General features: G+C 42.2%; 2 protein-coding genes across 8 annotated transcripts in view; both read right to left on the bottom strand.

The window, feature by feature from the left end:
- Nucleotides 1-3,087, bottom strand: part of NCK1 (NCK adaptor protein 1) — a 111,246-nt gene extending 108,159 nt beyond the window's left edge. For 2 of the 7 annotated variants that reach the window (XM_053599293.1, XM_053599295.1), the window contains exon 1: nt 2,984-3,081. The gene's annotated coding sequence lies outside the window, so the exon portion shown is untranslated. Of the gene's footprint in view, nt 1-2,567; nt 2,586-2,932 lie in introns of those variants that run through there. The other 5 variants (XM_053599294.1, XM_053599296.1, XM_053599298.1 and 2 more) reach the window with 5 other exon arrangements.
- A 6,296-nt stretch (nt 3,088-9,383) lies between these two features.
- SLC35G2 (solute carrier family 35 member G2) overlaps nt 9,384-13,366 on the bottom strand; it is a 38,324-nt gene continuing 34,341 nt past the window's right edge. Inside the window, exon 2 of the mRNA XM_053599292.1 lies at nt 9,384-10,828. Within this exon, the coding sequence (XP_053455267.1) occupies nt 9,572-10,810 (1,239 nt within the window). The 5' untranslated portion in view covers nt 10,811-10,828 and the 3' untranslated portion in view covers nt 9,384-9,571. The remainder of the gene's footprint in view (nt 10,829-13,366) is intronic.

Genomic DNA, 13,366 nt, shown 5'->3' with positions numbered 1-13,366 from the left:
TCTGCATAAGAATGAACCCACAAAATGAAAAATAATATGAAGCAAATAATACAACATGACCCAAGAGATGAAAAGCAGTATGGTTTCATAGAGAATATGCAAAACTTGAGTCAGGAGATAAAGTGTGGGTCTCCAGCTCTGCCTCCATCACTAGGTGTGTGAAATTTACCATAGTTATAGTGTATGTATTTCACTTTCCCGATCTATAAAACAGAAGGCTGGATTCCAACATTTCCCACAATAATGTTCTATGATACTCTAAAATGAGTCTACATAAGATTAAAACCAAGGGAATGGCAAACAAGGGGTATGAGTTCAAAGGAAAGCAACAACACAAGCAACTGCAACATCTGGATGACTGTACTGAAGGACCAAAGATGAAACTTAAAAGTTTACTTCATTCTCTACTTTGGTAATTTGGGGGGGGGGGGGAATTTTTTAAAAATAAGCAGCCTATACATAGGCATTCAAAGTCTCAACAGAAACAAGAAAGTAGAAAAATGCAAAGTGTAAATGAGAAAGAGATTGGTTAGAGTGGACAGCTCCTATAAAGAAATAATACTGGCATCAGAAAAATAGATTTTGAGCAGACATTTAGAAAGCTAGGCATTCTGAACTATACTCTGTAGATAAAAGAAGGCTATCCTTGGTTTCTGAACAGTGAGGGATGTGTTTGCAGCATTATTTTAAGATTTAGGCAGCAGGCAAGGCACAGTGAGAGAGAAAAAAACCAGGCAGAAAACTTGGCAAAAGACTAATGAGTAGTTTAGAGATAAAAATCACTGGCCACAACTGGCCATCCATACAAATAAAACCAAGGTTTGTGCCTAAATAATAATGGAAAGCAAGGTAATGTCAACAAAATAAAGTCTGCATATGGAATCAGTTCTGAAGGGAATACTGAGTTCCATCTTTGAAACAATTAAAACTGTTTAACTTTCTTTTCAAGACAGAGTCTCACTCAGAACCCCTAAAGGTGAGTGCCTTGGTGTCATCATCATAGCTCACAGCAACCTCAAACTCTTGGGCTCAAGAGATTCTCCTGCCTCAGTTTCCCAAGTAGCTGGGACTACATAGGTGACCACCACAAGGCCCAGCTAATTTTTCTATTTTACAAGAGATGGGATCTCGCTCTTGCTCAGGCTGGTCTCAAACTCCTGAGCTCAAGCAATTCTCCCTGCTCGGCCTCTTTTTTTTAACTTTTAAAAAAACCTTTTTTTTTTTCTTCTTTGGAAGAATAGGAGTTGCCTTGGGCAACACATTAAATACACAAACACAAAAGTACATGCATAATTTTCATAATATCTGATACCATAAGTAAGCAAAACAATGTCCTCACAAAATCAGTAGGCAGCTAGCCAGTGAGCGACAGTTTGTGGACATCCCTGGTTTAAAACGTGCATAATTCAAATATAACTGTTGCTTTGAATCTTTAAATGTCCACATTTGGCCCTGTTAGTTTTCTTCCTAAAACAGCACAGCCAAGTATTTATGAAGAATTTGTTAAATGTGCAATGATTTCAAGAGTTCCCTTCAATTTCACTTATCAACTAAATAATTGTTGAATTTTCTGGTGTCCACAGAGAACATGTGACATTTTTCCTTATCATAAAGGTAAACTGTGAAATTATTATTAAAACTATGATTTTAAAAATGCACTATATGTATTAAATCAAGTCTTCCTGAGAAATGATTTATAACAATAATCACATCAAATCTACCCGGAGCTTTAGAAGAAAAGTTCACAGAGGTCCAAAAGAAAAACCCAGAGGCACTCAATGTCTAACAGAACATGATGTGTAGATTTCTGCTTTTACTTAGATGGACCTGAAAGCAAGGGGAAAATATGGACATAATAGATAATGCCTAGAAAAACAGAGAAAGTACCATTAATCAACCAATGCATGTTTCTTCAGTTACTATCAAGTTGAGAATGGGGTGCCTATTTGAGAACGTATCCTCATCGACAATTGCCAAACAAAACTTTCTTCTTGGGTTATTTCTCTATTTACTTTGTGTTTCACTGAAGACTGAGAATTGAGGCACAGTGACTTCCAAGTCCGTCTTACATCTATCAAAGTAAGATTTTAAAGATGAATACTTTAACACCGGTTTGGGCTGAACACTGAACTTTGCTCCCCACCCAAGATGAGGTTAGAACATTCTCCTTAACCTCACTCTTTCCTCACTCCTTAATACTTCCTACCTAATCTAATGGGCACAATTATTTTCAGGTGACTTCAGTTAATCAGGACGACACCGAGAGCCTACGTTACGGTTCTCAGCCTTCCGAGCTTCTAACAGCAATTTAAATCAACCTAACGAGATGATTTTTTTTTTAAACTGGATATATTACAATTCAAGTCAAAAACTCAAAGCTCAAGCAACCTAAAGCAGGTGGAAATGATGAAAGTAACGGCCCAAAACAAGGAAACCGCTGGGGGCGGGGTGGGGGGAAGGGCAGAGGGCGCGTCCCGAAGATGTCCACCCGCAGCACAGAACACGGCGCCCTCACCCCTTCTCCAGCAGAAGGGGAGAGCGCCCTTCTTTCTCTGGCCGGTCCCTACCTTCCCGGCCTTGGATTACGACACAACTGGCAACGACACTTTCTCGGGAGGAAGACAGCCAGGGAAGGGCGCGCGCCTCACGCTCGACCTCCCAGCCTCCCAGCCTCCCAGCCTCCCAGGGGCGGCTGCTGGGGCTCTCCCCGCGACGCGGCGCTCCCGGGCAGCGCAGAGAGGAAGGCCGCGGGGTCGCGCTCCTCTGAGCAGCGGCCCAAGGTCGCACGGAGGCGCGGTGCAGACGCCCAGGCCCGGTCGAGCGGATTCCGTGCCCACTCCGGCTCAGCTCGGAGCCGGCAGACTGAGCCCCGATGCTAACTTCGCCAGGGAAAAGGAAGCGACGCGCAGAATAACAGGCTGTGTGCACGGACCGGGGATGGAAGCGCAATCTGTGTGTCTGCCTGCCGGAAAGACCGTCTCACCTTCCCTCTGCCAAGCCCGGCGGCTCGGAACGCCGGCGCGGCAGCACGGATGGCCGTTACGGCACGAGGCCTGCGCTCAGCCGCCGCGTAGCTCTCGGGGAGAGGCGGGGCGGGTGCGCTGGGCGGATCTGCGTGGGCAGGAAACCCGCTCCCGGCCTAATTTGATAGGCTCAGCCGCCCCACTTCTTGGTCTCTGAAGTGCCAGGCGTCTGCGCCGCGCCGGGATTGGGCGGGAACACATGTCAATCAAGAGGTGTGCTGAGTGTGGAGTTTGCTGAGGCTGCGTGGGGGAAAGACAGCTAGAGGGTAATAGGCTCTGGGCCTGCCCGTGGGTGGCTTGGTTTTTGCCTCCCCAGCTTTTCTAGCTGGTTACTTTGAGCTTTCCTCCTCGTTGCGGTAGGAGAGACTTAGCCGCAAAATTAATGCGTCCCAGACTCAGCACCAGCGGCTTTGGAAGTCTCCTCCTGCTTTCTGCACCTGAGGAGTCTTCCCAGCTGAAGGCTCTCAGGGACCAGAGGCGACAAAGAAAAACAAAAAGACCTGAAAGTGGAGACCTCGGAGGAAAAATGTTAGGCGTGTGCTTAATTTGAGGCACAAACTGAAACAAGTTTTTCGGTTTTCCCCTGAGTCTGAGGTCCTCTGAGTGCACTAATGTGTGGACAGCTTCCAGGCTTGGCCTGCGGTAGTTTTGTGAAGACAGCCTTCGGAATTGGGTCTGCCCATTCTTAAGGGCTCAGCCGCCGCCATCTCCTGGGGCATCAGCAAGTTGGTTCTCCCCAATGCCGGTGCCCCCAACAACTTGCCTTGTTCCTTCCTAACCATCTTTGTGACTCAGCTTAGGTGTCACTTTTCAGGGAAGCCTGCTGGGTTAGGAGCACAGGTATTTTCTCCATCTGAGTTATTGAATGTTTTGTTTGCATCCCTGCCTACACTGTGAACTTCATTAAATCCAGAACCATGTCAGTGTTCAGTTTTCCCCCAGTGTCTAACATATGGTAGATGGTCCATAAATATTGTTTAAGTCATTGATACATCTGGTTTTTCCTTCTTTCATCTTAGACCTGACTATGAGTCTCAAGGTTTCATGGTTTTCTGCATTTAAGTTCAAAATTAAACACTGAATGTTGTCCAAAAGTGGATGCATGTGGCTGGTCTGCCATATGTAGGACCACAAGGTCAAACACAGATTACCTATCTGTGCCCTTTTTAGCCTCAAGTTGGCAGGGACAAGTAGACCATGAAACTGGCATCAGCTACTGTGTATCTACATTCCATAATTAGCAAAGCGAATCCTCAAAATGAATAATTCAAGTGAATTTTGAATTTATTCTACAGGTTTAAATAACTTAGCATATTTTATCATGGTTGTTATGGACTGAATTGTGTCCCACCCACCCCCAAATTCTTATGTTGAATCCATAACCCCCAGTGCGACAGTACAGATGCTCCTCAGCTTACAATGGTATGTCCCAATAAACCCATCATTAAGTTGAAAGGACTATAAGTCAAAAATGTGTTCAATTACACAACGTACTAAGCAGCAGAACCTAGTCTAACCTACCTAAAACATGCTTAGAACACTTACATTAGCCTATATTTGGGCAAAACTAACACAAAGCCTATTTGTAATAAAGTGTTGAATATCGCATGTAGTTTATTGAATAGTGTACTGAAAGAAAACAATGGTTATATCAGCATTCAAAGGGTAGTTTCTACTGAATGTGTATGATTTTCACACCATGAAGTTGAAATATCTCAAGTTGGGGACAATATGTATTTGGAGATAGGCCTTTAGGAGCTAATTAAGATAAATGAGGTCATAAGGGTGGGGTCCTAATCTAATAGGAGTCATATCTGTATTTTAAAAGGCACCAGCTGGCTTCCTTCACTGTGTGAGGACACAGCAAGAAGACAGCCATCTGCAAACTAGAAAGAGATCCATTACCCAAAACTGACCATGCTGGCACCTTATCTTGGACTTCCTAGCCTCCAGAACTATGATCAAATGATTTTCTCTTGTTTAAGCCTCCCAATCTGGGAGGTATTTTGTTATGGCAACTCAAGCTAATACAATGGTTTTCTTATATAAAACTTATACAAAGTTTTTGGACTGAAGAAACCATTGCCTAGAAGTTAAAACTATTTCTCCCAAATCACACAGCACACTGTCAGCAGAACCTGACTCAATTTCAATTCCAGGTATATATTTAACATGCAATGGGGGCAGAAGGTATGAACATATATACAGTAGATAAGATACAGTCCTTGCCTTCGTATGGCAAATGCCACTACCCATTTGGGCAAAATTAACCCAGCAAAGATATGCTTAAGTAATAAGTTTAGATTTTATTTTGTAGGGGATTCCGTATTTTGAATAAGCCAATGATCTGAGCAGACATTCACAAGATTTTGATCCAGATCTCATGGCTACTATACATCGCCTATTAATAAAAGAAGTAGGGCAGCGCCTGTGGCTCAAAGGAGTAGGGCACTGGCCCCTATATGCTGGAGGTGGCGGGTTCAAACCCAGCCCCATCAAAAACTGCAAAAAAAAAAAAAAAGAGAGAAAAGAAATAAAAGAAGTAGCTGTAAATAAGGGAAACGGCTAAAGTCTATTTTTTTTTTTTTTTTTGTAGAGACAGAGAGTCTCACTTTACCGCCCTCCGGTAGAGTGCCATGACATCACAGGACTCACAGCAACCTGTAGCTCTTGGGCTTACGTGCTTCTCTTGCCTCAGGCTCCCAAGCAGCTGGGACTACAGGCGCCCGCCACAACCCCAGCTATTTTTTGGTTGCAGTTTGGCTGGAGCTGGGTTTGAACCCACCACCCTCGGTGTATGGGGCCGGCGCCCTACTCACTGAGCCACAGGTGCCGCCCTAAAATCTATTTTTTCATAAAAGTATTTTAGTTTCCTGTAAGCATGATTTATTTTTAATTTATCTTAATTTTCCTTCTTTAAGTGTCCTCATCGCCCATTCTTACCAGGAACACTTTACAAAAAAATCCTCCAAAAATACTTGAAAAGAGAAAGAATCAAAGAAGAAAAATTTAAAAGGAAAGAGTAGAAGGGTAGGTAGGCAGAAAGTCACGTATGAAATTGCATCAGGAGTGGAGTACATGTTCTTCCAGGGTGGAAGCTGTCCCAGAAACTTCCTTTCACACACTGTCTCCCCAGCTTCTAACTATAAACAGGCGTGTGGCTTCCTCTCTTTCAGAGGAACTCAAAAAACAGGAATCATCCTTGCTAATAAGTACTGAGTAAACTAGGAATTAAACAGAATCAGATGACAACATGTAGGTCAAAACCTGACCTTCTTGCTAGACTTGGGGAGTTAAAAAAAGAAAAAGAATTTATGACCTACAGGGTGGGTTTGATAGCTCACATCTGTAATCCGAGCTGCTGAAGTAGGAAGATGGCTTGAAGCTAGTACTTCAAGACCAATGTAGGCAACATAGACCTGTCTTGACAAAAGATTTTTAAAATTGGTCACACATGGTGGTGCTTGCCTATAGTCAGCTATTCATGAGGCTAAGGCAGAAAGATCACTTGAGTTATAGGAGTTTGAGGTTGCAGTGAGCTGTGAAAGTACCATTGGACTACAGCCTAGGCAACAAAGTGAGACTCAGTCTCTAAAAAAAAAGGAAAAATAAAATTTTTTAAAATGCTTATGACCTATGGACTAGAGGTGGGTCTTTGGATATTGGCAGCTAAACTATCTAGGATAAAAAACATTAAGTGGACTCACCTCATTAATCTCAAAAGAAAGGATTTGGGAAGACAAAGGGAAAAATGACCCTCCATGTCTCAAGGCTTTTCCCAGAAACCTATTGATAGCTCATAGTTAGAAATGGTTAGAGAAAATGGTCTAGTTTAGCATCACTGTCAGGCCAGAGTGCTTAGAGGAAAAAAAGGCCTATGTACCAATCAACAAGAGGTACCTAATCACAGGCTCACCTGTGAGGTATAGAAATTAGTGGGCATGGCTCAGTGCCTGTAGCTCATGCAGCTAAGGCGCTAGCCACATACACCAGAGCTGGTGGGTTTGAATGCAGCCGGGGCCTGCCAAATAATGACAACTACAACCAAAAAATAGACAGGCATTGTGGCAGGCACTTGTAGTCCCAGCTACTTGGGAGGCTGAGGCAAGAGAATCGCTTAAGCCCAAGAGTTTGAGTTGCTGTGAGCTGTTACAACACAGCACTCTACCAAGGGGGACACAATTAAGGCTGTCTCAAAAAAAAATTAATATAGTATATAAAAATAGATAATGTAAATGGGGAATATGAAGCCACAGGAAAGGGGAGTTGTATGGTTGGGATAGAGAAGGAATTAGGCACAGAATAGAAAGCCTTTCCACATAGAGGGGACTACATAATAAAAAGGCATTAAACAATAATAGAATATTGCTGGAGCAGAAGACAGCTAGAAAGTAAGGAATAGCCATGTTGGAAGTCAAGAACCTTAGAGTTTATCCTAGACAAGGAGAAGTCATCAAAGGATTTTCTTTCAGCACTTTAAAGATATAATTCTCTTGTCTTCTGGCTTTCCTTGCTTCTGCTGAGAAGTCAGTTTCTAATTCTTCTCATTGTTTTCCTGTATGTCATGTCTTTTTCTTTTGCTGCTTTTAAGACTTTGATTTCCCATGTCACAGTCACACAGTGATGTTTCTAGGTGTGGTTTTCTTTGTATTTTTTCTGCTTGGCGTTCACTTAGTTTCCTCAACTGTGGCTTGCTCTGGGTTTTTTTGTTTTCTCGGGTTTTTTTTTTTTTTTAATCAGATTTGAAAGACTTTTGGCCAATATTTCTTCAAATATTTTGTGGCCCCACGCTCTCTCTCTCTTCTTTTTCTGGGATACAGTTATACTCAAGCTAGACCTCTTGGTACAGAATACAGTCATTCAGGCTCTGTTCATTCTTTTTGTTCAAATCTTTTTCTTTCTGTGCTTCCATTTAAATAATTTCTATTGAGAGCTAGTGTCTACTAATCACTGAAAAATCTAAATGTTGACATTTTATCAAAGCACAGGTAACCTACTAATGGCTGTGGATTCCTTTGGGTAAGTTTTAGAGTTGGAGACCTAATAGGAGAACGGAAATCACAAGATATTACAATAGAGAGGATTTAATAGTGGGTGCAAAAACAAAAAAAGAGAACACTGAGGTATCCCAGAGATGATAACTGCAAGGATAATTACTTGAGATTAGTTAAAAATTGGAATCAAGCTTGGACTATCAGGTCTCAGAAACTCAGACAAAGCTGAGTTATAGCTCAGACCCCTGAAGAGATGCTCTCCAGCTGGTCCTGCTACTTTTGAGAGGGATATGATGAATTGACTCAGGGGTGTAAGGGGGGAATGCCAAAAGGAGCTCAAGGCTGAAATCAGTTGTTGGTGCTGGAGCAAAAAGTTTTTGCTTACTATTGAAATTAATAATGACAGAAACAGCAAGCAAATAGAAAGGAGGAAATCCTTTTACCCCTTCTGCCTTCTAGTCTCCCTCTAATGCCCTTTATTTGTGGAACCTATGAGATACTAGCTAACATAGGAAAAATGTAATTTTCTGGGTTTGAGCCATAGCATCACAGAGGAAAATATAGAAGGGTAAATTTAGAACAAAGAGAAGATAGTTTGTAGTACTATATAAACATTTGTGCTAAATTGTTAAGAATGGCCCATATTAGATTCAAAATGCCATCTTAAATGCTTCTATAGACTTTTATACCCTTTTGAAAAGAATCTCAGGACATCATGTTAATTTTCTACTATACCATGACTACGGATAAGAAGTACCTTTACTACAGGTCACAGATCTTGCCATAAAATAATAAACAGGGGCAGCCTTGGAATAAAGCTGCATAACTGAGAATAAGCAGACCCTGCCCCAACATTAGGTCTCCCACTCTGAGGTACAAAATGGCATGGACTAGGTAAGATTGGCAAGAATCCAGTCTTCTCCTTACTTCCATTTCCTACACATTTCCTAATATGGCCATAGCAAGAAGACTGATTTCTTGGACAACAACCCACTGTCATTGAAAAATCTCCTTTCCTTTATGCACTCTTTCTTGCCTCAGCTCAAGCTTCCTTCCCTAACCCTATCATCTCTAGTTTTCGAATGCAGGTAGATGACAAAATAGGGCTTTGTGTTCAACATTTCACCTGATAGTGTGCTTTGCACAAATGATGATTTTTGAATATTGAAGGGTATTGGTTGAACGTCTGTAGAATATTGAGCATGAATATTTTTCTAATTTTTCAACTTTAGCACCACAGAAGGGTTATCTGAAAGGGGCATTTATTTAAATCTGGTATTCTTTAGTGAGGGAAGTTAACCTTCTCCTGCTAACAAAATTATCTGTAAAGAAACCATTAAATACCAGTAAAGACACCAGGTTCATGACTTATTTCACATATTTAATATTAATATTTGACCATATTAGAATAGAATTTTTCTGTATCTGTATATATTATATATTATATAACACTTTGTCAATTATACAACACAAAAGACAATTATAGGTAAACATTAAAATGGCAGTGAACATTATTAATAACTAAGCATTAGCAAGGTAATAATAATCAGTTATTCATTTAATGGGAGAGTCTAGTATTTCCTGATAATCCTGCCTTTTTAAATTCCTCCAGTAAAGTTTATAGCCAGCAAGGACAAAAACACTAATCATAATGATTACCCCTCCAAAGACATCATAAACACTAGGAAATATATGCAACACTAGAAGCTGCAAGACCATAGCTACCACAATCTCCAGGTGTTGTACCGTGCTAACCAAAGCTGGATGGAATTTGTCCAAGGCATAATAAACTCCTAAGAATGCTGCAGTAGAACAGACACATATAGCAATGAGATAACTCCAGGTTTCTCCATCTAATGGGATGATGGGTTCTTGAAGAACAAACATGGTTGATATTCCCCAGACTGTCCCAGTCCAACCAAAGGTAAACAGTGCAGTCCACATGCTGATCTTCTCCTTGATGGATCTGTACACTATCATAGAAAGAGCAGTGGTCAGTCCAGCCATCACAGTCATGGTATACCCAAAGGCTTCTTTCCAGGCATTTAACAAAGAATTGTCCTCATCAGCAATGTTGGGGATCATGACAAGACAAACACCTAAGATGCTGCAAACAACTGTAGCCATGTCAACATAAGCCATTTTCTCATCTACAAGTAAAAAAGCCAAAATGGCACTGAAGACTGTGGTTGTGGCTCTCCACATAGTGGTCCCATTGCTGGGAGGAACTATTGAAAATGATGTATAAGCACAGGTTATAGAAATGACATTGCATACACCATAAAAGAATAGTCGTAATCTGTATCCACTGGGTCCAAAGGGGGCCTCCTGATAGTAACACACAACTAACACAGATAAAACCTGCAAGACAGAACGGATAAAAATCAGTTCTAGAGATGGAACTTTAGAACGATCAGAAACAAGCCTAGTGATAAGAGCTACACACCCATGTGCCAAAGCAGATCCAAACAACACTATCCACATTTTTCGGGATTGTAAAACATTTTTTTCTGCAAAGCTCTGGAGTTGTCTGATCTCATTGGTTGCTGGGTTTTCTGTTGGTGGAGGTCTGGTATCCACAGTTCCAAAGAAAGTTCGTCCTTTTCTTTTTATTTCACTCAGCAGACTTTTCTTTGGATTTTCTTCTATAAAATTACCGTACTCTTCATTAATTTCTTCATATCCATCATCCCCAGGCTGTGGATAATGAGAAGTATATTTCACCATCACTGTGTTGGGATGTATTTTCACCCGTTTTTTAACTGGATATTTTTTGGAGGGAGACATATCCATTTCTTCAGGTAAGCAATTCTATTAAAAAAAAAAAAGACAAATGTATTTATACATTTCATTGAAAATTTAATTTCTATTATAATCATATGTATCAACTCAGTGATAGAAAGGCCATAATAGGACTCCAGAAAAAAATTAAGCCAGTGCAATGGTACATACCTGGTCCCAGCTAGCTGGGAGGCCGATACAAGAAGACTACAAGTTTGAGCCCAGCCTGGGCAAAGCAGTGAAACTTCTGTCTCCAACAACAACAGAAGGCAAGCAGATAGGAAGAAAAGAAAGAATGAAATAGGAAGAGATGATCTGGCAATACACCTTATCAGATGTTTGGAACTCAACTAGGATTTGTTTTCCCTTTTTTTCACCCTCATCTTAAGTCTATCCCTATTTCTCATTCTCCTTTTCTTTCTTATCTGGCTCCATTTCCCACCTTTACACCACAAAATAATATTTTTCTGACTTTTCATTCCAATCCATCTCTCCAGCCATCAAACAAGAAAAATGCAGAAAAATAATAACAATTTAGATCAAACCTTTTCTTCTCATTTTATCCATTTGTCTGTATTATAAATTATAAATGGACAAGTCCAAAGTCTTTTGTGTAATAAATTTTTTGTAATACCAGAATCCACCTTATATTACAAATCATAATAATTTCTTGCCATTTATTCCAGGCTCCCCATTTTGCAATTTCTAACTGAAATTAGAAAATAATTCAAATGAATTTAGTAACACTTGTGCATTGTTGGTGGGGATGTAAATTGTACAACCTTTCTGATGAGCAATATGTATTAAGATTATAAGTGGGGACAGGATTAAAGATGGTGGCTGAGTAACAGCTTCCCTGCAACTGGGAACACCGACTCTGGGGAGACAAGACTCCAGGCATCTCTGGCCGGTGGGATCTGCCTATAATCATCCCTTTGTGGATACAGGGAGCCAGCAAGGGACTTCTGGACCCCAAGAGGAGGACAAAAACAGTGGAAAACTGGCAGTGCTTGCGTGTGTTCGATCGACCTAATCACGCCAGCAACCGTAAGTACAAGCAGCAGTGAGACTGCAAACGGGAAAGGCCTTACCTATGAACTGTTTCCGTGTTCTTGGACTTGGCACTCAGTTGAATTGCCTTGGGGAGAGCTTGAGCAGGAGTGTGGAGAACTTTGGGCATTGTCTGGGGCCCCAGACTGAGCCACTGAGCTGGGCACAGGAAGCCATTGTGGAAGAACTGCCCCGGCAAGCTCCACCCTCAGGGTCTCAGAGCAAGGATTGGGCGGGTCAAAGTAACCTACTGACTGAGCAGCCTAAAGGCAGGGACTCAGCTGCCTTACAGCCTTAATCCTTAGGGGCAAAGTGAGACGGTTTTAGCACACTGGAGCCTTGGGCTGTTGCCCTGGGTAGAGTGCCGTGATGGCACAGCTCATACCAACCTCAAACTCCTGGGCTTGGCGCTGCACAGACCTCCATAAGAGCTGTGCAGTGACCCCCGATCCGTGACCCGCACCCACCGGGCCTCCATATTCCCTGACCAGGAACTGCGGGAGCCACACACCCCTGCGTCCTCCCTCTTGTGTCCTCCCAGCTTCCACACTAGCTCGTTCATCTGGACACCTTTGGAGCCCTCCCTGCCTCTGCACAGAGCTCTTCTCCTGGCCAGAGACTGCTGGAGCCTTGGGCTCTCTGTGCCAAAGTCATTGGGCGCCTGGCACTCCCAGAACCATGCGCACCACCCCCAGCCCTGTTGCTGGATCCGGGTGTGTCACAAACCGGAGCTGCTTCCACAACCAGAACTCCCTAGCTAGAGCAGCCCCAGAGGAACTACACAGGGTCACTCCCTACAAAGATCCAGCAACAATAGAGTGATCCCGCTGGGGTCTAATCTTGGAGAGACACCTCCCCAACTCTGAGGACTACCAGAGGCAACGGTGAAAAACAATCATGAGGTGAAATCAACAGAAAAACTCTGGCAATATGAATAATCAGAGTAGATCAACTCCCCCAAGGATCAATGGGGCAGAAACAGCACAAGATCCCATGCACAAACAAATAGCTGAGATGTCAGAAATTGAATTCAGGATCTGGATAGCAAATAAGATCGAATTAGAATTCCAAAAGTTATCTCAAGAATTCAACAGATTCAAAGACCAAATGACCAAAGATTTCGACACATTCAGACAAGAAGATTCATCCCTCAAAGATCTGAGAAACACAGTAGAATCCCTCAGTAACAGAATGGAGCAAGCAGAAGAAAGGATTTCTGACATTGAAGACAAAGCTTTCGAATGCTCCCAAACCCTCAAAGAAGAAGAGAAATGGAGAGCAAAAACAGACCACTCTCTCAGAGAGCTCTCGGATAATTTGAAGAAAACCAATATTCGTCTCATACGGATCCCCGAAAGTGACGAAGTGGCTTCACAAGGCACAGAGTCTCTTCTCCATGAGATTATGAAGGAGAACTTTCCAGACATGCCAAGAGATTCTGAAATTCAGATAGCAGACAGTTTCTGAACTCCAGCACGACTCAACCCAAATAAGACATCCCCCAGACACATCATAATC

Source organism: Nycticebus coucang, chromosome 8, assembly GCF_027406575.1.
Source record: "Nycticebus coucang isolate mNycCou1 chromosome 8, mNycCou1.pri, whole genome shotgun sequence".
Lineage (NCBI taxonomy): Eukaryota > Metazoa > Chordata > Mammalia > Primates > Lorisidae > Nycticebus > Nycticebus coucang.
This window is presented reverse-complemented; position numbering and strand designations above follow the sequence as displayed.